The 26,917-nt window shown below is 37.4% G+C and overlaps 1 protein-coding gene across 5 annotated transcripts in view; it reads right to left on the bottom strand.

Moving 5' to 3' along the window:
• Positions 1-26,917, bottom strand: part of LOC126188884 (FH1/FH2 domain-containing protein 3) — a 637,930-nt gene that overhangs the window by 97,261 nt on the left and 513,752 nt on the right. For 4 of the 5 annotated variants that reach the window (XM_049930556.1, XM_049930557.1, XM_049930555.1 and 1 more), the window contains 3 exons: positions 17,213-17,338; positions 13,905-14,125; positions 4,377-4,499 (listed from right to left, as the gene is read on the bottom strand). In XM_049930556.1, the coding sequence (XP_049786513.1) occupies positions 4,377-4,499; positions 13,905-14,125; positions 17,213-17,338 (470 nt within the window). The remainder of the gene's footprint in view (positions 1-4,376; positions 4,500-13,904; positions 14,126-17,212; positions 17,339-26,917) is intronic. The other variant, XM_049930558.1, reaches the window with a different exon arrangement.

The following is a 26,917-nucleotide window of genomic DNA, read 5'->3' as shown; positions in this document are numbered from 1 at the left end:
ATCCTGTCACAAGAATATCATAATCTATCAGAGGCACAGCACAAAAGCAGTCATAATCTAGCTCTGCCGTAACTTCTGCACAGCATGCCATAACTTCTGCACAGCATTTTATATGGACCACCAACCAGCCGTCCACCCGAATAAATGGCCACCACCGAACTGTGTCCGAGACCAGAGTTTGTCCACGCAGTGCAGGGCATGTCATTCAGTACAGCATGTTCATTTACAACAGTTACTTCATAGCCCAAATCCTTCCCACTAGAACCAACATAATTGAATTGTGAAGATGGGAACTGTATGTGCAACAAATCCTTTAACCCCATAATCCTCCTGAACTCCATTTCTGCCCATATCTGCCTCACATCCACTTCCATCTCTGCCTCCTGACCGCAGCTTCAATCACCCTGCACTCACAACCTCCTGTTTGAAACCTCCCTCTTCCTCTGTACTACCTCTCCCTCCCAATCCAGTCCATCATGTTGTTATGAGTCATGCATAACTCTCCCTGTCTCCAGCCCAAATAAACTCACCAGTGACACATCCTCATCCTGTGCACCTACTATTTCTCCCTTCCAGTTGTCAGGCCCCTCCTCCAACTCAATCTCCACTCCCTGACTCCTTTCTGCCTTCATCCTGTCTACCATACTCATCCTCTCACCCAGTTGAGGTACAGTGCTGGCACAATTTAGTCAGTCAGGACAATATATCCCTGTGTGTGTTACTAATTGTAACATTACTGGTTGTAAGCCTCGTCTTAGGTGTAAACACCAAATGTTGTTGGCAGTTAGGATGGGAAATTTTTCTTGGGAGGTAGGAGGAGTTTGCTCAGCTACCTGTACACAGAAAGTGGGGCATTGTGTGACTGGAAATGGCTCAGGGAGGTGTGTGTGCTAGATGAGAAGCAAGTTGTCCAATTTGGTCAAAATATTTTAGCATAATTGAGTGTTGGTGAAAGCTGTAGTTTAAACTGTGACATGTGGACATTAGCATTATTATTATGCAATAATAATGCACTGCATAATGGCTTCATACATGTAAACACTTTGCCAATGTTTTAATCTCCAACACAATTTACAACAGATGGTAGTGCAGAATAAACTATTGTTTTAATACAGAAACTTGTGTTGATCTTTTTCATTTGGAAGCTGTACCACTTTTAGCTGTGTTTGGTGGTGATGTTTTCAGACTTTATACAAGAATTCTTACTAACCTGACAACTGCATGACTTTTGCATCTTTATTCTTACCTTCATTTATATTCCATCAAAAACTTTTCATTGCCTTATTTAGTTTAAAATACAGTACATTTAACGGTAAAAAAAAGTAAAAATAAAAATTTCCTGCCCAGGAAAATATGTCTGTTTTCTAAATTTGACTGGAAATTTCAAAACCGTGAACTTTTGTGTTTATGCTAGGCTGAAATTTTCTTAGCCTGTTTCAGTAGCTGCTAAGAACATGCTTATCTTTTCTCTCATGCAGTATTCATTATGACCTATATTACAAAATAATTAACTGGGTTGAAAAAATTAGTTGTGAGAATAACTAGATTACAGCCACAGGAAAAAACTAAATAGACCAGTGACCAAACAGAACATACAAAAAAATAACCTTCTTATTTACAGTACAATAATGTGCAAACTTTTACCCCTACACTGCCATTTGGGTTCACTGTCTTCCCATGTCCCAAATAAACTCTTGTTGTTGATAAATGTTGCTCTTTCCTTATTTCACTGCTTCCTTCTCCATTCATTCTATGACTTTTATTTATTTATATTTCAACATTTACCTCTACATCTTCATCTACACATATGTTCTGTAAGCTACTGTACGATGCATGACAGATGGTACTTTATATCACTGATCAATCATTTATTTTCTTGTTTCACTCACAAAATGAGCAAGGGAAAAATAACTGTCTATTCATCTCTGTGTGAACCCTAATTTCCTTTATCTGGTCATTATGTGAAATGTATGTTGGTGGCAGCAAAATCCTTCTGCAGTATGCTGCAATTCTTGAGTCTCTAAATTTTCTCAATAGTGTTTCATAAAAAGAACGTCATCTTCTCTCCAAGGAGTTCCATTTGAGTTCATGAAGCATCTCTGTAATACAGTACTTGCTTGTTGACTCTACCTACCAGTAACAAATCTAGCAGCACACCTCTAAATTGCTCCAGTGTCTTCCTTTAATCCGCAGCTCTCAAGAAAGGGTCACATGAGTGTTCTATATGCAAACTCCTTCACAGACAAGCTACATTTCCCAAAAATTCTCACAATAAACCAAACTTGACCATTTGATTTCATTACTACTGTTCTTACGTGCTCATTACATTTTTTATCTCTTTGCAACTTTATGCCTACATATTTAATAATTGTGACTGTGACAAGCAGCAGACCACTAATACTGTATTCAAACATTACAGAAACATTTTTCCCACTCATCTGTTAAATACATTCAGAGAAAGCTGCCATTCATCACTCCATATAGAAATTCTGCCTAAGTCATCCAGTGTCCTTTTACAGTCACTCAATGACAATACTTTCCCATATACTATAGCATCATCAGCAAACAGTCACAGGCTGCTGCTCACCCTATCTGCCAGATTACTTATATATGCAGAGAACACTCCTCTTTTGTAATCCTGATAATATCCTTCTCTCACATGAACACTTACTGCCAGAGACAATGGGCTGGGTTCTGTTACCTAAAATTCTCCGAGCCACTCAGATGCCAGGGAACCTATTCCATATTCTCAGACCTCCATTAACAGTCTGCAGGGGGCACTGTGTCAAATGCTTTCTTGAAATCTAAGAATATGGAATCTGCCTGTTGCCCTTCACCCACTGTTCACAGAATATGATGTGAGAAAAGGGCAATCTGAGTTTTGCATTAGCAATGCTTTCAAACTCTGTGTCGATTTTTGGACAGAGGTTTTTCTGTCTCAAGGAATTTTATTTTATTCGAACATAGAATGTGCTCTAGAATTCTGCTGCAAACAGGTGTTAAGAAAGTTAGTCTGTAATTTTATTGGTCCATTCTTTTACCATTCTTATCTACAGGAGTCACCTGTGCTTTTTTCCAGTCACTTGGGTCATTGCACTGAATGAGAGATTCATAATAAATGCAAGCTAAGTAAAGGGCTAATGCAGTACAGTGTTCTCTGTAAAATCAACCAGGGATTTGATCCAGACCTGGCAACTTATTTGTTTTCAACTCTTTTGATTGGTTCTCTACACCAGCAATACCAACTGCTACATCCTCCATACAAGAGTCTGGAGCCTCACTCTAGTCAAAAACAATGTTCTGTCCACATAACTTGCTTAACATGAGCGGAAATTCAACTTCTTTTTCACAATCACTCTTAATCATCAATTTCTTTCCTGTAAGTTTCACCATGTTGTACTGACAGTAACATATCAATACCTTATACTATCAATATATCTGTAAAAAATTCTGGAGCATCCACTTCCAAAAAGTCACCTGCAAGTCAATGGTGTAGCATGAAGTTTTGTACCTCTTTTTTAATAAGTCACTGGCAACCTGCAACATCTTCACAGTAATAGTACTAAGTATCTATGGCTGGACAGCTTGTCTGGCACAGCAGTAATAAATTATATACACAAACCTTCCTCATGAATCAATCTGTCTATTAGTGACAACTGTATTAAAATTGCTGCAGTAGCTCCTGCCTTCACATACAGACAGAAAAATACAGTAGGGGCTTTATTATGAAATATGTATAGATATTTGTACAACAGAAGTTTGTGCTGTCTAGTTGACATTAAATGTCAGTTAGACTGTATAATAATGGGTTCTGTTTAGTATTTAAATACTTGGCATGGTAATTCAGAATGTAAAGTAATGAATTGAATTCTGAGGGACAATAGGTTTTCAGACAATGTAATGTTCTTGGCAGTTTGGAACAAATGGCTAAGCAGTTTTATGAAAAACATTTGATATAGTAATTGTATATTTTCCTGAACTGTTAAAATACCTTTCCTTTATACTTTCATAAGTAAATTTCCAACATAAAAAATAGCCATTACTGAAAAGCTAAAAAAATGTTTATTAGAGCTAGTATGGTGCAATGAAACACAGTACACTAAAGTCGCAGGAATGAGACTACTGGGAAACTGCATGTAAGCACAAGAAACAATTTACTGTTGAAAGTGTGCTATATGCTCCAATACATTGTGTGTGTAAAATGCAGCCACACACTGTAGTTAACATGAATGCAGAAGGATTTTTTTCCCTATGTAACCTTGGTGATGGCCAGCAAATAATAATTCAAAAACATAATTGAAAAACAATAAAAAATATAGAAATAAAATTCTGATAAAAGTGAAAAGTATCAAAAAACAAAACAAAAATATAAGTACCGTGTGCCACAATTGAGGCACGCAAAGAGGCGGTGGTCTCCTGCTGCTCGCGGATGAAGCTCCGCTGGCGCTCGGCACGCTCTCTACGCCTCCTCAGAGCTGGTGTCACACCTGCATCACCGTCTGTCCGTGCAAAGTCCACATGTCACTACTGCTCACATATGATTAATTTTGAGATTATCTATAGTTGGTAATGAGGCAACTTGTCCTCTCTCTTCAACTGAAATATTATAAGCATATAAGATACAACAAACCTTGCAGTTATATGATAATTTCAGCAGATTTTGCTGTACATTTTGGAAACAAAAATGAAAATAAATATATTATGTACAATCATCCCTCATAAAATGTCCTAAAAACATGAATATATAAGTAGCCTGGTCAATGCAGTCACTTTTAATGTCTGTATGTGTTTGATATACAAGCTCACCATCCATAGATGAATGAATTTTAGACAAGACAAAGACTACTCAACTCTTAATTTGAGAACTAGAGAGGCTATTGAGTTGGAAATAGAGTGTTAGTACATTATATTGTGGATCCCGAAGCATTTTAACTGTCTTGTGTTTCAATGAAATTGTCACAATTAATTTTACTTCAGTCAGTTTTTTTAGTGTTATTAACGATGCTTATGTAATAATTGTATTAATGAAGTACGCTTCATTGCCTATATGTGTTTTGTTTTCTTATCTGGGATGAATGTGTCCAACATATTCTCAAAATGAACTTCGGTTAAACAAATCACATAAAATGACTGGACAGTACTCATCTCAAGGGGCCAAAATTCGTAATACTGTTGATTAGTGGAAAATACTAATTCTAACTTTTGGAACTTCCCCTGTTTCTTCTTCCAGGAAGAAAGAGAGGTTGATTGGGGTAGGCTGGAAAGTAAGGGCAGATGACTCAACCCTTATGTTGCACAGAACCAATCTATTGTCACTAGAAGATACTCTTTTTTCCCCAAATTTCTTTTAATACAGCTCTAGTTCACAGGTGATAGAATGGACAGATTGAGAAGTAAAGGTGAATTAAGGGGGAAGAGAAATGAAAAATGAAATGAGTAAGGCAATTTATAAATAGGCAGTAAGAAATAATAAAGGAGGAGGACAAGAGGGTGAAATCACTATAAAAAAGGAGAAAAATGAAAATAAGTAAATAACTGAGTATATAATGAAAATTTCTCATTCGTGTAAGTGCAGTTTGTTAAGTGTAGAAAGATGGTGGAGTGGAGATGGAATTGAAGTTCACAGAAATTGGTAATGGGTGGGAGGATTCAAATAGTGCAGCAGTAACAGCCATTCAGGTCTCAGGAGTCATATTGTTCAGATTCAGATTCTTTATTTTCCGTTGACCACATGCAGTGAAATAGGCTTTATTATAATGATGTCAAGATTCATAAGAAGTTACTATATTAGTTAGTGTTTACATAACAAGTACAAATTATTTATGCTACATTAATCAATTGTACAGTATTGCAATCATAGACTTAAAACTCAATTTCTATGTTACAGGTATCCAAGAATTCTGTATGACTGTGGTATGGATTGTCTATTAACCATTTGTGCAGTTTATGTTTAAAATTATTGAAAGGCATATTGAGTGCTGTATGTGATAATTTGTTAAATAATTTCAAACAGTTCACTTTGTGAGAGTTGCCCATTTCTGTCCGCCTATGTCTAGGAATATCAATACTATCTTTTTTTCTGGTGTCATGAAAGTGTATGTTCTCTCTGGTGTTAAATTATGTTCTGTTCTGTTTAGCATATATCAGTGATACATAAATATGAAGATTTATCACGGTCATTATTTCCATTTTGATGAATAAGGTACGGCAGTGTTCCCTTGGACCAACCTTTTTCTGCATCAGTTGTACATCACTGACGTGACATGAGTGGCCCCACAGTAACAGCCCATAAGATATATGAGACTGAAAAAGCCCAAAGTACACTGTTCTGAGATATTTGTTACTCACTAGATCAGACAGTTTCCAGATGAGATAGCACACCCTTGATAACTTTTTGCAGACCTGGTTGATATGGGGTTGCCAGTTAAGTTTGGAATCAATGTGTATTCCAAGCAGTTTTATGGATTTTGGTTCTACCTTGTAAGCCAGTCCCAACTGCAGATGCTGAGTTTTCTCTGGATTATGCAGAAGTTTGTTAGCCAAGACCCAGTTTAGTGTTAAGGTGAGAGTGTCCTATAAATCTCGATCTGTGCTAATTAAGATTGTATCAACCACATAGCAGATAACTGACTCAGGCCAAACATAAGATGGCAAATCATTAATTGCAACAATGAAGAATAAAGGACCAAGGACAGAGCCCTGAGGTACACCAGACGCAACATTATTCATAGAAGAGTGTCTGTTTTGAATTGACACAAATTGTCTCCTGTTATTTAGGTAAGAGTTGATTATTTCTACCCTGTATTATTTATACCATAATACTTTAGCTTGGCTAGTAGGATGTCAAAGGGGATACAATCAAATGCCTTGCTCAGATCACAAAGTTCAAGTGAGACTGTGTTTATTTTCAAATGCTGTTAAAGTCTGATTGGAGCATGCTCATAAACTAGGTGAGGAGTGTCCTCATGACAGACAGTTCTTTCGTAGCAGTAGAAGTAGTGGTATTTATATTCATCCAAGGATCACTTTAATAAGAAGACCGGACATGTTATGGCATTACAGCTTAAAAATTTAAAATATAAAACTTTACTTACTTACAAGTCTAGTTTGAAGGGAATGGGGCAGGCAAGAACCAGCCAAGCAATTGCCTGAAGTAATTTCGGCAAACCATGCAAAAACTAAATCACAATGGCAGGGTGGAGATTAGAATTCCTATCCCTCTGAATATAAGGGAAATGTGTTTAAAAACATACAGCCTGATTCAGTTCATCCCTGGTGTACAATACTGCTTTGATAATCCATACGTGCAAATAGGTTACTTCATAAAGAAAAAAACTGGTGCCACATAGTTCTGTCATTTTTAAGAACAGTTACTGCATATATTATGCATACATTATTCCATAATGTAAGAAGCTGGTGCTACACTATTATTTAATTTCTCAACATGAACATGTGAAACCCAAATAACTCTGTTCTTCCATGAGATCCAGAAAGCTGTAGAGACTGGAGCCCGAATTTTTGCTGTGTTCATTGACTTCCAGAAGTTGTTCACTACAGTTCGACACTGTTCCAAAATGAACAGAGTATGATTTATGAAGTATTAGATCAATTGATTCCCAATATAAACAAATGTAATGTACTGCTCATAAACAATTGCCGAACAGCCCCTGGAAGCAGTGACATCTGTTGAAATCTAACAGTGTGCACAAAGAGTTAATTAAAATGAAAAGACCACATAAAGGTAATCACAAAAAAGGCACATGTTGGACACGCTCTTTCAAAAAATTCTTAGGAATTGTAGCCCTCTGAGAAAGAAGGTAGCTTATAAATCCTCTTTCGACTGCTGCCTGAATATTGCTTGGCTATCTAGGACCCACACCAGAAAGGAATGATAGAGGAAACAAAGAAGATCCAACGAAGAGCAGCACACTTCATCACAAGTTCATTTGGTAAGGTTCATTTAACAAGTACAGAAGTGTCATGGACATGCTCATCAACTTGGGTGGCAAGCATTAGAAGAGAGGCAATGGGCTTTATGGTGTGGTTTTTTGTTGAAATTCCATGAATGTAATTTCCTGAAAGAGACAACCAATATACTCCTTCTTCCTATGTATATTTAGCAATAGCACCAGCACTGTAACATTGCAGAGTTGAGCTCACACTAAGTCTTACCAACAACTGTTCCCCCTGTGTACTGCACGTGACTGCAACAGTAAACGGAAACATTGAACTCACACTGAACTCACAGTATCCCCCACCACAAAGCATGAGGTGGCTTGCAGCATATAAACACATGAGTAGAAGTCAATTTGTGTCCATTCATGCTTTCAATCAGTTACTTCTGTAAACAAAGCCATGTAGTATACACAACTGCCTGGTAAAAAACACAAGTGGTTTCTCACATTGTTCTGCTTTTTATGTTTTAGGAGTTACTGCTGGTGAAGCTGGAGTATGTAGTAGTGAGTGGGACAAAGAGGTGGCTTTTACATCTAGATTAACTTCCATATTCTGCAAGCTACCTTACAGTGTGTGGTGGCTATAACACACTTCATTTTTCCCTTCTATGTTCCATTTATAAATGGTGTGTGAGAAGAATGACTGTTGGTAGATTTATGTATCTCTGATTTTCTCATAATTGTCATTTCATGAGACATACGTAGGAGGATGTTATATGTTGCCCAATTATTCTTGAAACACTTGCTTTCAGAATTTCAAAAGTAAACCTTTCCATGGTACACATCGCTGCTCTTGTAGTGTCTGCTACTAGAGTTTGTTGGACACCTCTGTAACACTCAAACACATATTAAGTGGTCAAATGATTAAATGCACCACTTTATATTGATTCTCTCTCTCTCTCTCTCTCTCTCTCTCTCTCTCTCTTCTATTAATCCAACCCTGTAAGCATTCAGGACTGATGAGCCACTTCTTCTCTGCTTCTATTGATGAATTACATTTCCTGAAGATTCTTCCAATGAGTGTCAGCCTGGCATCTGCTTGATCTACAATCTGTTTTATATTTTCTCTTTAGGTCAATCTGGCCATTTAATCCTAGCTATTTTGTGGTAGTTTTGCTTTTCCAATGGTTTCATCGCCAATTAATAGTAATGGATCCCTTCTGTTTGTGCACATACCCTACATTTACTCATGTTTAGAATCAACTGCCAATCACTGCACCAATTGTCCATCCTCTGCAGGTCTTCCTGCACTTCACCAGTCTTTCGGCATTGTAACCTTTCTAGGGACACCAGCACTGTCTGTGAACAGCCTCACAGAGCCTCTATACTATCTGCTACATTACAGATGGTACTATGATAACTTACTATTATTATATAGTTATACCATAAAAACTTATATTATAATTTACTATTATAATTTAACCAATTTACCATATAAATGTTCATTCGATAATACATAATATATTACATTTATATGTTGACAAGATCATCTACCTGTGGACATTTACTAATGAGCACTCTTTTCTGAAGTACTACTTAATCTGGCACTACCTAAAGCCATGGCTTGTAATAACTCTTGTTTCATCAATTTCGTTGATGACAATAGCCGCTCAGCTTCATCTAATATATTGTGGCATCATGTGTGTAATAAGGTCAATACTTCTGAAGAAGATATTTTTACAAATATCGAAACCATGGTCAAGGGATAATAAACTTTTATTTGCAACTGGTTGACTGATTTTTCAATCTGTTCATATAATTAAATGTATAAAATGGATGATACCATTCACAAAGTTGTTAAATGATCGAAAACCTAAATGGGCTCACAATTACTTACCTTCATAAGGAGCAACCCCCAGTACAACTGAAAGAACATAAAAAACTGTTCTCTTGGCTGTTTGAGAAGAAAGGAAAGAGTACAGTAGGTCATTCAGATGTTTAGTGAGATCACTGTAGTGGACTATTAAGCACTGTGCCAGTGTCAGCTCAAAGATGATAGAAGGAGGAAAGACAGAAAAAAATGTACGGGTGAATGTGGAAGAAATTAGTATGGGAAAAGTTAAAGTATAATTCAAAATAAGATTAAGTAAAAAAAGTAAATAAAGGACTGGTTTCAATTAGCTGTGGTGGAGCTGTAGTAAGTTGTTGTGCGTGGATACATAGAACAGGTTCTGCAGTACGATTCACTACAGGGACAGAAGGAATGTTAGGATTTAATACCCTGTTGACAACGAGGTAATTAGAGACAATGTACACACTTAGATACGACAAGGAAATCAGCCATGTCCTTTCCAACATTTGACTTAAGGAAACCAGGGAAAGCACAGAAATCTACTCACTTAGATAGGATAAGACAATCAGCCATGTCCCTCTCTGTGCAGGTGTACAGCACATGTAATTTAATCATTTTCATTACTTATTGTGCAGAAGATGTACCTCAGAGACACAAAAATGTTAACGAATTCTTTTGTTGTTTTTTTGAACAAAATTTTCACAATTATGAATGGAGATACAAAACTGTGGATGTTCCACAGCAGTTTATTTAAGCTTCAAGTTAGTTTTTTTTAATTTAATGAACTGAATCTGGAGATTCAGAAATTCATAATTTCATTGTAAAATAATACATTAACATATTAACTTATATGACACACTGAGCTGCATATAGAGACAACAAAATGGCTGTTACACATTGAGTTTTAAATCAAAGCCTTCTTCAAAAGGAAAATATATACGCACACACACACTTTCACACAAGCAAGCACACTTCATGCACTCATGACTGCTTATGGCTGCTCCAGCCAAAATGCATTCCGGCAGGAGTGACCAGAGATAGTAGTCACAAGTATGTGAAGTGTGTTTGTTTGTGTGAATGTGAGTTTTCCTTTCTGAAGAAGGCTTTAACTGAAAGCTCAGGGAGCAACATTCTTTGCATTGTGCCTCTCTGCAACTCAACGTATCATCTTTATGGTGAGTAGCAATCTATCCTTCTCATAATATTGTTGATATTCCAGCTTGGACTTTCTGTTGTTTAATTTAAATAAATATTTTTGAACTATGCAATGCAAATTTTCTCCAAAATGAATTCAGTTGTCATAAACAAACTGTAGTCAAAGCTCTCAGTTTTCCACAGCAAATGCCGTACAAATTACTACGAATTAAAATACCTCTCCCCCCCACCACCCCCATTCCCTTTCTATATCCTCCTTGGAAAGCACTAAACAACACTGATAACAAATTGACCACCATGCTATATGTAGGTAGGACTTCATACGTACTGGTATTTGCCAACAAACTAAAATCCACCAGGAATACTATAGCCCACATTCTGAATAAGAGTAAAGACAAGGTTCCACATTTGAAATAGAGGTAAATTTATAGGATTTCTACAATCTAAGTGGCAAATTATATCTAGGTCAATCAAGGAGAGCTATAACAACTACATTTACTGACCATGTTAGGAGTTGGAGACTGATAAAGAAAGATTCTACCTTTGCTAAACGTGCTCTGAATAAATGTCATTCTTATGATACTGAATGTGATGTTCTCCATAGAGGAGCTAAACGCAGAAAACTAACATTACTTAGAATTCTGGCTATTAATAACCACCCATCAAAGAATCCTGACCTGATGCCTATAGACCAAACACAGTTTTATTATTCACTATTACTGAAGAAGCAGCAGCTGCTTACTGTTTTTCGTCATCATTAGATAATGTGCTTGTCATAACTGTTCCACACACACATTACATCATTCCATAGGCTCCTTTCGCCTCTCTCTGTGTCCCCCACCCGATCTGCTTTCTTCGGCCTGTTCATCACATTCACCAGTTATTTTGACCATCTAAAATAGTAGTCTATGCCAATGAATGGTCACTTGCACATAGTTTATGGCCTTATGCTTTTAATCTTTGGGTATACTGTAATATAAGATTTATTTGCTCAGAGATTCTTTGTGAATTTCAATATGTTTTTTCAATAGATATTTAGTTGTAAAAGGACACATATTTTTGGAAAGACAAACTTTGTACAACTACAAAATTCCACTGACGTGTGGATTATCTTTTTAGACTTAAGTTACCTGAGGATGGTCTGTAAAGCTAAAATCAGTTCATAATGAACTGATACAATATACATTATTGTGGAATATCAATATTGTGTACTTATGTTTTTAATATGTTTGGTTTTTATCCTAACTCATTCAAACTGGAGGAAGTGTATACTAAGTTTGAAAAAGAATACGAAAAATATTTGCATGCCAAGCAGCTATAAAGCATACACAAAAGTTTTATGGTCAATAAACTTTTGGAACTTGACGTTTTCACATCTGCTAGAATTGGAGGTAAGGAGTGGATGAAATGGGCTTTACAATGATTACATAGCAAACTTTCCCAGATTCATTTTCCATTTTACCCCCTTATGCTGTGTGTCTTATCCCTTGATCCTGAGTGACTTCCCTCAAAATACCTATTTTGCTTTGTTCCATTTTCCATCCTTTCACTCACAAAGGGAACCCAGAGTTTAAGAGTAGTGTATAACACAAATTATTTCCATGTGGGTAGATCCAACTACACATAATAAACAGTATTTTTCTTTTCTTTTTATTTGGTTGTTCCTATATAGAAAAAGTCTCCCAAATGAATCTACAACCAAATATAGATAAAAAAACCTGTTATGCACCAAAGAACAACAGACATAGGCATGGCTAAGAAATACCACAAAAACTTGCTTTCAGAACCAGAGGTTCTTTCATCCAGTAAAAGAATTGTAGGAAAACATGGTAAACCTAAACCTAGACTTTCAGTCAGTGACTGAAAGTAAAGTTCAAGGAAGAAAGGGAGATTGCATTTCAATGTCCTATTGACAGCATGGTCATTAGTGACATAACACAAACTCAGATTATGGAAAGATGGGGAAGGAAATCAGTCATGCCCTTTTCAAAGGAACCATCTGAACATTTTCTTGGAGCAATTTAGGGAAATCATGAAAATAAACTACAATCTCCCAAATGCAAGTCCAGTGCATTAACAACTGCACTATCTCTAGTAAAGCCCAATATGTTACCATGTGCCAACTTCATTTCCCAATAGTTTTCTATCTAACACACATATTTGTTGTGATAATATATTTATACAAATTGTAAGAAATAACAATGTACAGAAACAGATAGGTATAATGAATTTGACATAAAAATACCATATCTGTATCAAGAAAATTTAGTCATAGGAATGCTCTCTATTTGTTGCCATGTTCATCTTTTCATATAAACCATTATTGAGGAATGTCTGACAAACAATATTTTGTTAATTTCTCCCTAAGTTGATACCATAGTATCAGGTGCTGATAAAACTATACTACTACTACTACAACTAGAAAGTATAAGTACTGCATGTAAAACTATTTTGTAGTTTCAATAATTAAATATATGATTCCTAATCCTGAATTCTTGCATTCACAAAGAACTAAGGTTCAAGACATGTTGGTTTATGGTTACCATAGTTTACCTGAAAAACATCAGGTGAACGCCAAGATGGTTTCTTAGACAAGGCCAAGCAGAGTTTCCTTCCTCATCCTTGTTTAATTACATAAGTGTTGCATCTCTAGTATCCACGAAGTCAAAAGGTTATTAAACCTCAAACTTGCTCCATTCCATTTAGCTCTATGTTATTTAGTTTCCACACAACACAACCAAACACCAGTGACCCTCATCACTTTCACCGTGGCTGCACATTTTCAATAACTATTGTGCAGCTATGAAGCCTAAGACTAAACAGTTCACTGTGTGTATTTATGTGAAAGCTTTTAGAGGTTTGTGGGTTACTTCACTGTCCTACATATAGTTTGGCAGTTAGGTCTACAATGACACTAATATTTCTCAAACACATAACTGATACCAAAATGCACTTGCCTCTTGCAAAATTCGCAAGGCTTTTAGAATTGAAGATAAACTTACTTCTGTCCTTATGGGAGCTGTCTCCATAACCAGGTGGTGTACGGGATCCGGGAGAACCTTCTTCATCTTGACCAGGGACCAGCAGTTGATTTGATGATGGTGACTGCTGTTGTTGTTGGCGAAGAGAGAATGGGGATGTGCCGGTTGAATGTCGGCGTGACTTACGTCGTCCAGTAGCTGGTACTGACTCTGTCAAAGCTTTCCGCTGCCGCAATGTCTTCCTACATATAAAAAATTAGGCAAAATCCATAATGTGGATGACATAGTGCATAAATATTGTATATTATGAGTAATTATAGCTCACTTTTCTTGACACTCTCACATAAAAAATTATTTAAAATATATCTATACAAGCATTATTAATTTAAAACTGGAACATAGGCAACACAATATGTTAAGATAGCTACTCACTATACAGTGATGGAATGCCTCCTTCATATGATGAGTGGTTAATGTGCTAATTAAATTAGTCATCCAACATTATAAAATCTGTTTTCTGACCAGGAACAAATGAATCCCTTCTGTCAATTCTCAACTGTAAATGCACTCCCTTAACAGATACCTGTCTTATTACCTAAGTACAACATCATATTTGTTCTGTGTTCATCTATCCATCGTAATTTGCTGCTTAAGGTTGTCCCTCTTTTCCATGTGTACACTGTTCCTACAGAAAGAAACCTTGGCAGTGTGTTGATGACAGGTACAGGTGGACAGGTGTGGGCAAGTGAGTGATACATAGTCAGTCTTGATGCCAGGCTGTAGCATATGTGTTCATACTTGCTGAGCGCACGTGGGTAGGAGTGACCACTTAGATCTACCTATACTTGTCTTCTATTTCCCAGACTTCACAGAATTTCTCATTAATACCATGCTTAAGTGAAAATTGGAAAACTAGGCTAGATGTACTGGCAGTAAGAGGGTATATCATGAAACTTGCTGGAGTTCTTAGTTGGTAAGAACACTGTCTGCAGCAGGCAAGGTTCCTAGATTGACTCCCTGTCTGACAAACAGTTCTCATCTGCCATAAAGTTTTGACTAATTATCTATTTCTATAGAAACTATAGTAGAGAACTAGACATTCATAGCATGAAGAACCAGGCTTCAATAAGAAGAGGCATCTGACTATTCTGTCTCTTCTTTCCCCCAGATTAATTTTTTTATGGAAAGAATAATAGAAACACAAAAACACACAAAAATTGTAGATTTCATTGAACAAATGCATTACATAAGATTTTTGATGATATTATAGTCTTCTGCAGTTTCAGAAACTAGGATGTATTATGTATTTTGGCTAATTCCCTGGGCAGTTATGATCTAGGAATGAACAAAAACAAAATAAAAAAGATGGCAAAAGAGCACTTTGACATGCAAGTGAGATCAAGCATTAAGATAGGAAATACATCTACATCTATGTGATTACTCTGCTATTCACAATAAAGTGCCTGGCAGAGGATTCAATGAACCCCCTTCATGCTGTCTCTCTACCGCTCCACTCTCGAACAGCACGTGGGAAAAACGAGCACTTAAATTTTTCGGTGCGAGCCCTGATTTCTATTATTTTATAGCGATGATCATTTCTCCCTATGCAGGTGGGTGCCAACAGAATGTTTTCGCAATCGGAGGAGAACACTGGTGATTGAAATTTCATGAGAAGATCCCGTCACAATGAAAAAAGCCTTTGTTTTAATGATTGCCACTCCAATTCACGTATCATGTCTGTGATACTATCTCCCCTATTTCACAATAATACAGAACGAGCTGCCCTTCTTTGTACTTTTTTGATGTCATCTGTCAGTCCCACCTGATGCAGATCCCACACCGCACAGCAGTACTCCAGAATAGGGCAGAAAAGCATAGTGTAAGCAGTCTCTTTGGTAGACCTTTTGCACCTTCTAAGTATACTGCCAATGAACCGCAGTCTTTGGTTTGCTCTACCCATAATATTATCTATGTGATCATTCCAATTTCGGTTATTTGTAATTGTAATCGCTAAGTATTTAGTTGAATTTACAGTCCTCAGATTTGTGTGACTTGTGAGGAACAGTGTCAAAAGCCTTCTGGAAATCTAAAAATATGAAATCAATTTGACATCCCCTGTTGATAGCAGATTTGTGTGACTTATTGTGTAATCGAAATTTAGCTGAGTTCTTTTAGTACTCATGTGGATAACGTCACACTTTTCTTTATTCAGGGTCAATTGCCACTTTTCGCTCCATACAGATATATTCTCTAAATCATTCTGCAAGTCGTTTTGATCATCTGATGACTTTATAAGATGGTAAATGACAGCATCATCTGCATACAATCTAATACAGCTACTCAGATTGTCTCCTATGTCATTAATATAGATCAGGAACAATACAGGGCCTATAACACTTCCTTGGGGGACGCCAGATGTTACTTCTGTTTTACTCAATGACTTTCCGTCTATTATTACGAACTGTGACCTTTCTGACAGGAAATCACGAATCCAGTCACTGAGGTGATACTCCGTAGGCTCGCAGTTTGATTAGAAGACACTTGTGAGGAACGGTGTCGAAAGCCTTCTGGAAATCTAAAAATATGGAATCAATTTGACATCCTCTGTTGATAGCACTTATTACTTCATGAGTATAAAGAGCTAGTTGTGTTTCACAAGAACGATATTTTCTGAATCCATGCTGACTATACTGAAGCAAACAAATAAATAAAGATGGCTGCTTCAGACAATACACTAAGTTATAGTAATAAATGTTTGGTGGGTATTAACAGACCAATCACAGCAGTCAAACCAACCTTCAAAAATAAAAATGATTTATCAATGAACAACACTTTAATATAGGAGTAACTAAAGATGAAGTCAAGATGTTAACTTGAAAGGATTTATCTATGGTCATGAAAGAGGAAAAACAGAGATGTATATAAGTATGTATGAAGGAGTCACAAAAGCATCCAGTTTGAAACAAAATCCAGTTGGCAAATATTAAAAGAATTAAGCAAAAAAGGATACAGATTGAAATCTTCCAAAAGAAAGACTGCATTATTTGGACATCAAATGCAGCATACCAAACTGATAAAGAATATCTTTGCAGTGAAAGTTGTAGGAAAGTAAACAAGAGTTAGGCTCAGGACATCCATATCACAAAAGTGTGATTAGTGGAATGAATTGCACAGCTACAACTAAATGGTACAGATACTGAGAGATAGAGAAGTATGGTTATATCAACAATATCATAAGAGAATATCAACAGTGACAGAAGGGAATGATATTTATGATGATTTCTTTTTCAAGACTATTCTGTGTTATTAAAATCATAACTATTTATTACCTAATGCCATCATCCAGTTGCTTCAGTGGTGTTCCCTTCTCTTCTCCATCCTCATGGTGGAGAACTGCCTCATATATTTGGAACTGACGAAGAAGGTCCAAGTCTGTTCCTTGCTTTGACATGTACCTGCAAATGTTCAGAGTTCTTTGTCATGGAAGTAAAATGAAAGAAAGAGAGAGAGAGACATTTATAATTTTTATGATGTGCAACATTACTTTTTTATTCATTATTTATGAGACACATTGAATTTATAACAAAAAAATGGAAGACATTAACTTTCCACGTCCTATTCATCTAGTCTTCCTAGGAAAAGAACTATTAGTCTGTAAAACTAGGATAGTGTATCACAGTATTTTCATTGTGCTTTTCTGCAACTCTGCTGGTCATCTTTACGCTGAGTAGTAATCTACCCATTTCGTAATACTGTTGTAAGTTCTACTTATCAAACAATGGAAAATCCAGGATGGAATGTAACAATAAAAGAGAAGGAAAGTTGCTACACACCATATAGCGGAGATGCCGAGTCGCGATGGGCACAATAAAAAGATTCACACAATCATAGCTTTCGGCCATTAAGGCCTTTGTCAGCAGTAGACACACATACACGCAAGCACACACACACACACACACACACACACAGACACACACACACACTACCACAACTTGCACACACGTCTGCAGTCTCAGAGAGCTTGTGTGAGTGTGTGTATGTTTGTCTACTGCTGACAAAGGCCTTAATGGCCGAAAGCTATGATTGTGTGAATCTTTTTATTGTGCCCATCGCGACTCAGCATCTCCGCTACATGGTGAGTAGCAACTTTCCTTCTCTCGTATTGTTGAATGTTGTACTTAGTAAGTCAACCAATATAGTCCAGGTATACCATTCTGCCTTGGAAGAAACCACATATGGGGTTCCCCATGGCTCAATCTTAGGTCCACGATTGTTCCTCATACATATTAAGAATCTTCCATTTGCAAGCAGAATTAGTTAATATTGCAGATTACAATAGCATTGTAGTCGATCCATGCATGCATATAGAAACAGAATAAATCATAAACAATGATCTTAAAAGTCTCATTGACTGTCTTTTCGTGAATGGTCTCATTCTCAATTTTAAAAAGACACAGCACATCCAGTTCTGCACATCTATTGGTACTGCATCAATTATAAGTGTAAAACATGGTGAGTAAATAATAAACATGGTGGAAATTTCAAAATTCTTAGGTACCCATGTTGATGAAAATTTAAACTGGAAAAACACATTTGGAACTCCTAAAGCAACTTAGTTCAGCCACATTAGCTCTTACAATGATTGCAAATCTTGGGGAAAGACAAATCTGTAAGTTGACGTATTTTGCATATTTTCATTCAATAATGCCATATGGGATAGTGTTCTAGGGTAACTCATCTTTAAGAAAGAAAATCTTCATTGTTCAAAACTGTGCTGAAATAATAATATGTGGTGCTGCCCACAATCATCTTGCATCTGTTTAAGGAGTGGAGCATTCTGACTACTGCTTCACAGTATATTTATTCCCTCATGAAGTCTGTTGTAAATAATCCACTGCCATTCAGAAATGTGGTGAGCAGGAATTATTAACTTAACATACACAGATGTCTGCTTGTGTCTGTGTATGTGCGGATGGATATGGGAGTGTGTGCGAGTGTATACCTGTCCTTTTTTTCCCCTAAGGCAAGTCTTTCCGCTCCCGGGATTGGAATGACTCCTTACCCTCTCCCTTAAAACCCACACCCTTTCATCTTTCCCTCTCCTTCCCTCTTTCCTGATGAAGCAACCATTGGTTGCGAAAGCTTGAATTTTGTGTGTATGTTTGTGTTTGTTTGTTTGTCTATCGACCTGCCAGCGCTTTCGTTTGGTAAGTCACATCATCTTTGTTTTTAGATATATTTTTCCCACTTTGTGCTCAAGTCACATCATCTTTGTTTTTAGATATATTTTTCCCACTTTGTGCTCAAGTGATATATCTGTCTTCCACCCCACCATATTTACTGTGCAAAATGATCCATGGAATAAGAAACTAACTGACTAAACAATAAACTAACTTACTCATTACATTACTTGTACTGCACCCAGGACTTCCTTGTATGATATTAATATCACAACAGTGTTTTACTCGCTGATGATCACTCCCTTTTTCTAAAATTCTCATCAAATTTGTTCATTCAGTCATTCACACATATTGTTCTGATAATCACATCATGAACAAGTAGCTACTAACAAATATTATGACTGGTCGTAACCTACTCATACTGATAACTACAGAAATTCCTCCTAAATTACCTTTTATGCAGATTTGAATCTTCCCAGATTTTCATTGTTAACATGATAAGCATCATCAGCTAATTATGATGTACTGAGACATTGAGGGAGCCACTCCTGCCTTTATACCTGCCCTGTACCACCATCACTCATCCCCTGTGGTCCAGCTGACAGTGCTCTGTGATGCCATCAGCTCTCAGGTCCACACTCCCATCTACATTATTTGTGTCTACTGTCTCCTCTGCCACCAAAGGACACATCGATGAAGTTCTATTTTCACTTTCACTATTTTGTACTGTTTATCATATGCAAATGCTGTTGCTCCTTCAGTGATATGAGCTTGGAGCCCCATGCCTTGCCGAGTTGGTAGTCAGCATGTCTATTGATCAGGTTTTCCCCTGCTTGGTTGCAGTCACTTCCTGGAACCTGGAAGTCTGTGGATTCTCATATTATCATACTGCATATAGTGCTTGTACTGCAGACAGCAGCACTCAGATACTGAAGATTTCCTGAGTTGTCCTAGCCTAGTGTGGTATTAGTGTTAACCAATACATCTATCTTCCACTGTTCAGGTTGTTTTGGCAATGTATGCATGCCACACTCTGAAAGGATGTTGTAAACACTTGGCTTTCTAAGCCTAGGTTGTCTTTTTCATAGCCACATAGGCTGCACATCTTGGTGCCTGCACATGTCACACATTCAATGCCAAATTTGTTTAAAATACTGTTGGTCTTCACAGTGACAGCCTCTACATATAGTGTACATGTTAAAACCTCTTTGTCTGTCCTCTTCTGTTTCTTCTTTTTCTTTGGAAGGGGACTGATGTAGTGCACATTCAATTTGGGCTATGGAGTAGCCATATTTGTGGAAGACTTCTCACAAATGCTTTAATTCAGAGGCCAAGCTTTTTTCATCTGATAGGATGCATTCATTATGGGTCACGGTCCTCAAGACACTACTCTTCTGGGCATGATGGTAGTAGCTATCAACGAGGACGTACTGGTTAGTTTGGGTTGGTTTGCAGTAAACTTTGTGCTCAAGTGATCTATCTGTCTTCCACCCCACCAGGACATCCAAGAACAGCAACTGTCCATCTTTCTCCAGTTTCATAATGAATCTGACATTGGGGAGGGGGGGGGGGGGGGTGCATTAGCTCAGATGAAAGAACTCACTGAGCTTCCCCATTCTATGGGGCCATGTCACAAACATGTAATTCACATGCAAAAGAAATTGGATGGTCTGCAAATGTATGAGTCCAAAGCTGTTTTCTCAGAGTGTTCTACGAACAGATTCCCCATCACTGGAAACAGTGAATTGCTCTTAGCTACATCCTCGGCTTGTTCATGATGTATAACACATAGGTGGGTGTTACCATATGCCTGGACAGGTCTGTCATTTCATGGTCAAATATTTCACTTGTCAGTTCTATCAGATCCTTTGGTGGCACTCTGCTGAACAAATAAACGACGTCAAAATTGACCATTATGGCAATGTCTGAAATGTGTAGGTCCATCAGACTTTGTGCGAAGTCTGTCAAGTTGTTTACATAGTGTCAGGGTTTCCATACATAAGATCTCAGCAGTCTTGAGGAACCTGACAAGCTGAGACATTGAGGCACCTATATTGATGATTATAGGGTGTAATGGGATGCCCTCTTTATGCACTCTCGATAGAAGATACAACCTAGGTGGTACTGGACTCCATGCCAAAAGGTTTCTGATGGTCTTCTCTGGTATTCCTGATGCTGAGAATTGTGCTGTTGTCCTCCTGTAGACCTCACTTGTAGGGTCACTCTGTTGCCAAATACAAGTGTTACCTCCTCCCCCCAGTAATGACCCACTCGAAGCATTAAAGGGTACACCTGGATCAGATCTCAGCCAAATTCTTATTCAACTACTAATTATCTCATAGAAAACTTCCAAAATGTGGGATTGTGCCACTAGCTCAGAACGTGGGGCATTTTCTTGCACCAATCATATACTTTTCCACACCTTGTTCACTGTTTATTTTGCCATATTTACCCAATTATAAGACAAGGTTTTTCCCAATTTGTCAGTAAAAAATGGAGGGTCATCTTACATTTGCAGATTAAGTTATTGCTGTGGAAGTTGGTGTTTTTATGTTGTTTAATAGTGTATGTAGGGTTTAAAAGGTTCAAATGGCTCTAAGCACTATAGGACTTAACATCTGAGGTCATCAGTCCCCTAGACCTAGAACTACTTAAACCTAACTATCCTAAGGACATCACACACATCCATGCCTGAGGCAGAACTTGAACCTGCGACTGTAGCAGCAGCGCGGTTCCAGACTGAAGCACCTTAGAACCGCTCGGCCACAGTGACCGGCTACGTAGGGTTCATCTTTAGGCCTCAGCAAATGATACTCATGCTCGAACAGGCTAAGATTTGCAGATACGCCAAACTGCTCCATATTGTATCGATGTTGCTCAAACCATCATGTGTCATTTCACTCCTGCAGCACTAGTCCACAGGACATGCTAAGAACTATGAACTAGCCACTACAACAGTCTATTGTTCTGCTTAACATTTGGCAACTTTGTGAAACACAGGAAGAAATAGCACTACATCCTATAATCTTACAAACTCTTGTTGTATTTGAATAGTTTTGCAACAAATGCTCTCATCCATATATGGATATCATGAACATAAATGCTGCATTTTAAGTAAAGATAACATTAAAAAGCAAAAATGTTGCCTTTCAAAAAACAGTACTAGATTATGAACCCAGCTCAATATTTTATTAGATTGCGAGAGACAGTAATGATTTACAAAGTGGGCTACAAATGAGAAATTTGGTTGCTGCTCATGTATTAGAATACTGGAGAAAAAGGATAGCAACTTTCAATCAGCTTTAGAACATGATGGTGACATTAAGATGAAATGAGAAGGAAAATTAATCCAGAATGAAATGTCTAACAAAAAAAAATAAACCATATTAAACTTACTCATCGTTGTTGTGAGACTAAATGACAGTGACAAGACCCGTCATGGAGACAGTACCAACAGACATCAGTAGATCACAGGATGAGTGAAAGCTCAAAAATTGGACTGAATTATGATTGTGATCTTTAATTTATGTATCAGATGCTGTTGTTATATATGACCTGCACCCTAAGATATTGCAGTCTGCATTTCACACTTGCTTGCACAGCACTATGGGATTGACTGAGAGCTAAATGAGAGTGGGAAGGTGGGAAGGTGGGTAGTGAGAGGGCAGCAAATTACAGCACACTGCTAATCAGGTGTACTTTGGCTTTTTAGGAAAATCTAACATGTACGAACTGCAGTTTGCTTGAATCCATTTCTGGTCAAAACTGAATTAACTTTAAAATTGGACAAATATTTGAGAATAGTATTAATCTCTGCAGGAGATAGTAACAGTCTGGATAGGAGCCAGTGGTGTACTTAGGTAGGTGTTTCATGCTCCAATGTTGTTAATGTTCACCATGGTGTATTGTGCGAACAAAAAAGGAATTTGCTAGCAGCTGGTTCTACGTAGCCTATTATGAGAGAGCAGTGGGCAGACAATAAGTTTGGAAGCAAGAGAAACTGTCACAGCCTCACATCAGCATAGAAGCGAAATCCAATATGTATTCAGATAAAAGCAGCTGTATTGTCAGGTCCGACAGTAACATCATGAATCACAACATATTCAGAAGAAACAGCCAAATATAAGCAACAACCAGGACATATATTTCACACCTTTGCTATTATGATGATGATGATGATTAAAAACAGTGATACCACAGATGATAGGGTTAGTAAGTGAAAAATGTAGAAAAGAAAATGCTGTTCACTGGGACATATGACAACACAACTTATCACTGTATTAGACAAAGCAATAATAAAGGAATATGTATGGGCTCACAATTGTAAAAGGACAATGGAATGGTACAAGACAATTTTATTTGTAGTTGGTGCATTTTATACACAGGTGCCCCTGCTTGAGGGCTAATAAATGAAACTGTGCAATTATGCTAATTTTATATTTTTATTAATTGTAGACAGACTATCCACTGCACAGCTTACCACATCATCTTGAGTTAATCAGCATGAAAGCTTGGAATTACACTTTAGTTAACATCAAGGGTTGAAAAAATTTATTTTGTACTGCAGAAAATTCTGTGAATGACAGGTAATTTCAGTGAGTCCAGTCCAGCAATATTTTAAGGGCCAGTCTAATGCTGGAGAACAGAATCAGTTTGTGACCATGCCAGGAACAGGAGCCATATTACTCGGCTTGGATAGCCGGCCACCTGTTTTAGTGTGAACTTGGAATTATTCACACTTACATTTATTTGTGATTTGACAAACAGTTGGATCTTTTATTTACGTTCAGATGGTTGATCAGTCAGGGTTTTTTATTATTTGTGTTTGCCACTGTTGTGCATTATTTCTGTGGTGTAACAAACAATTGGGGCTTGTATTACTTCTTTGTTTGCTGAACTATGATTTACTGGACACATTAGCACTTCGAACTTTGAAATTTTACAGCATTATCTTCACTGTATGGGGCTCATGGATTAGTCTAAGAACTTAAACATTTTGTTTTGCTTTGCTGTTAATATCTGTTCAAGCTCACAACAGGCACAAGTGAAAAGTGAAGAGGTTAAAAATCAGCCAAACAGTTGCAAATAAAGGTTTATTGGCCCTTGACCTAGGTTCTGATATTTGTAAAAATATCTTCTTCAGAAGTAGTGGACCTTGTTACATCACATTAGATTAGATGAAGCCGAGTGGCTCTTGTCATATACAAAATTGACAAAATAAGAATTTTACGAAGCCATGGCTTTACGTAGCAGACAGATTACATATGCCATACTGCAGAATGAATGCTCACTACTAAATGTCCACAGGTAGAGGCTCTTGTCAACATAAAATTGTAATAGGCATCACAGGATAAAATATTTGCATAAGTTACTTTTACACAATGTCAGAGACTAAGGCCAACTGCTACAAGTGAAAAGTATTTATGGAAAACTTGTATTTTTTATGACCAATTTGTCTTGATTAGAGAAATTTTTAATAGTTTGCCATGTCATTATTATTTACCTGTGTGCTTACAGGAAATTGGGTGCAGTTGATTTATTAACTGAACTACAAGTAAGAAATGCAACCAACTCCCTACACAACATAGAGCCAAAAATAGAAGTAAGGTTGTATTTCAGTTCAGCCATATCCTAGAGGGCAGCATAAATTATTATTAGCAACATGGGTGGTAACACTGCAAACTCCTTAAGTTGTTTGCACATTAGTTCCAGCTTCTCTTAAACCTCTCATCTGATTTGGCAGTTCTGACTACAATTAGAGTCATCTACAGGAAAATGAGAAACAATAGTGACATGTGGAATGCCCTTTGTCACATACCATAAAGTGGCTTCTACAGTATAATTATAGATCTGGATGTAAATGTGGATAAAAATCTTGAGGGAAACCATATATTGTGCTTTGTAACTGCAACTTAGTTTCATTCCTGTTATATTTTTTTGTTAATATGAAAATCTGTTATCTGCAATGGAGATAAGACTCTTGACTGCAATCTGCTAATACCTAGCTCCTCAGCAACCATTGCAAAATTTTGTAATTTATACACTTGAAGGTCTCAACACAGTTTTAAACAATGCCAACAGGTTAATATACACTGTTTTTTTCTTTCAACTAGAACTCAATTCTCCCTGTATAGAATCCTTTACAGAAAGCAACATTAGATGCTGCCAGTAAGTTATTGGTCTCAAATGTAGGTCTCTAAATCAATAATAGCTTACATTTCCTTGAAAAATAGGAAAAAGACTGGAATAAGCAATATAAATAAGTAATTGTGGGTTATTTGTATAGCTACCACCTATGCAAATTCCAGTAATTGGAAAAAAGCATGTGTGGCAGCATTTCTTAAATTACCTAAGGATTTTCTGTCCTTGTCTTTTTCTAAAATACATCCTTCCCTTTCATAATGTGAATCTGGAATAAGGTGCCATTAACTAAGGATTTGTTTCAGAGCTATCACCCTAAGAATGATGTTGATGTTTTAATACCACATACAATTTGATGTATTGCCTGTTGGCTTCTGTCTCAGGATCTTTGGCTGACATTTGTTTAATGATTTTCCTGACATTTTGCCAGCAGGAGTGGCTGGCATTGTCAAAGATTCATCCTACATTGCTGGCAGCAGACTAGAGTCAAGCCCACAGCCTGAGATTGTATGTACCTGTCGTGCCAATGTCAATGAGGCTTTTCCCTGGTTATTGACACTGTAGTTCTCCCCTTTGTACATGCAATGGTAATTTGCTGCAGCTTATGAATCCAGGAATCATTTGTCTTATGTTTCTTCCTCCTTGTTGAAAGTTATTGTCATGTTTTGAATTCCTGTGGGTTCCCCAAACAAATCAATACAAGTGTGGTAGCTCTTGTCCATGGCTAGAAGCCCTGTGTTGGCAAATTGTATGATGTGATCGATCTTACATTGTGCATTGTTCTGACATGGCCAATTTCTCCACTTGTCTGAACCTATAATATTGTTTGTGTTCAGTGATCCTGGTACTGGTGGATCTTTCAGACATTCCAATATAGATTTTTCCACATCTACACAGTATGCGATACATTCCTAAGACTGTGAGTGGGTCCATTTTGTCTTTTGATGATCTGAGCCATTCTTTGATCTCCTTGGTCTGTTTGCAAATAGTCTTTACATTGTGTTTGGAGAAGTCACAGAAATTTACAAACATGACAATAGTTTCAACAAGAAGAAAGAAAGCCTCAGGGTAAATGGATCCTGTATTCCCATGCTGCAGCGAACAACCATTCCAGGTATCAAGGAGAGAAACATAGTGGTGATGACCAAGGAAAAGCCTTCAGACATTTGTGTGACAGCTACTTATAGTTTCAAAATACAGGTCCAATTCCAGTCTGCCACCAGCTATGGGGATCTTTGAAAATAACAGCCACTCCTACTGGTGAATCATGTCAGGAAAATTATTAAACAAACTTCAGCTTGTGCTCCCAAGATGGAAGCATACAGGCAATACATCAGCAAGTGCCCATTAAAGCCTCAACTGTTTTATACATATGATTTGATGCACATTATTATTTCCCCAGTAGCTAAAAATGGCTCTCAGCACTATGGGACTTAGCATCTGAGGTCATCAGTCCCCTAGACTTAGAACTACTTAAACCTGACCAACCTAAGGACATCACACACATTCATGCCTGAGGCGGGATTTGAACCTGCGACTGTAGCAGCAGCGCGGTTCTGGACTGAAATGCCTAGAATCACTCAGCCACAGCGGCCAACTCAGTAGCACATAGGAAGTTGCAGTAATCTTTCTTTCTCTCCCCCCCCCCCCCCCTCCCTGTCAGTTGGCAGGATCACACAGCATATAACTTTAAAGAATAACCTGTAGCTTTTT

Source organism: Schistocerca cancellata, chromosome 5 (genome assembly GCF_023864275.1).
Source record: "Schistocerca cancellata isolate TAMUIC-IGC-003103 chromosome 5, iqSchCanc2.1, whole genome shotgun sequence".
Classification (NCBI taxonomy): domain Eukaryota; kingdom Metazoa; phylum Arthropoda; class Insecta; order Orthoptera; family Acrididae; genus Schistocerca; species Schistocerca cancellata.
The sequence above is the reverse complement of the archived record's forward strand: the minus strand, read 5'-3'. Positions and strand labels throughout refer to the sequence as shown.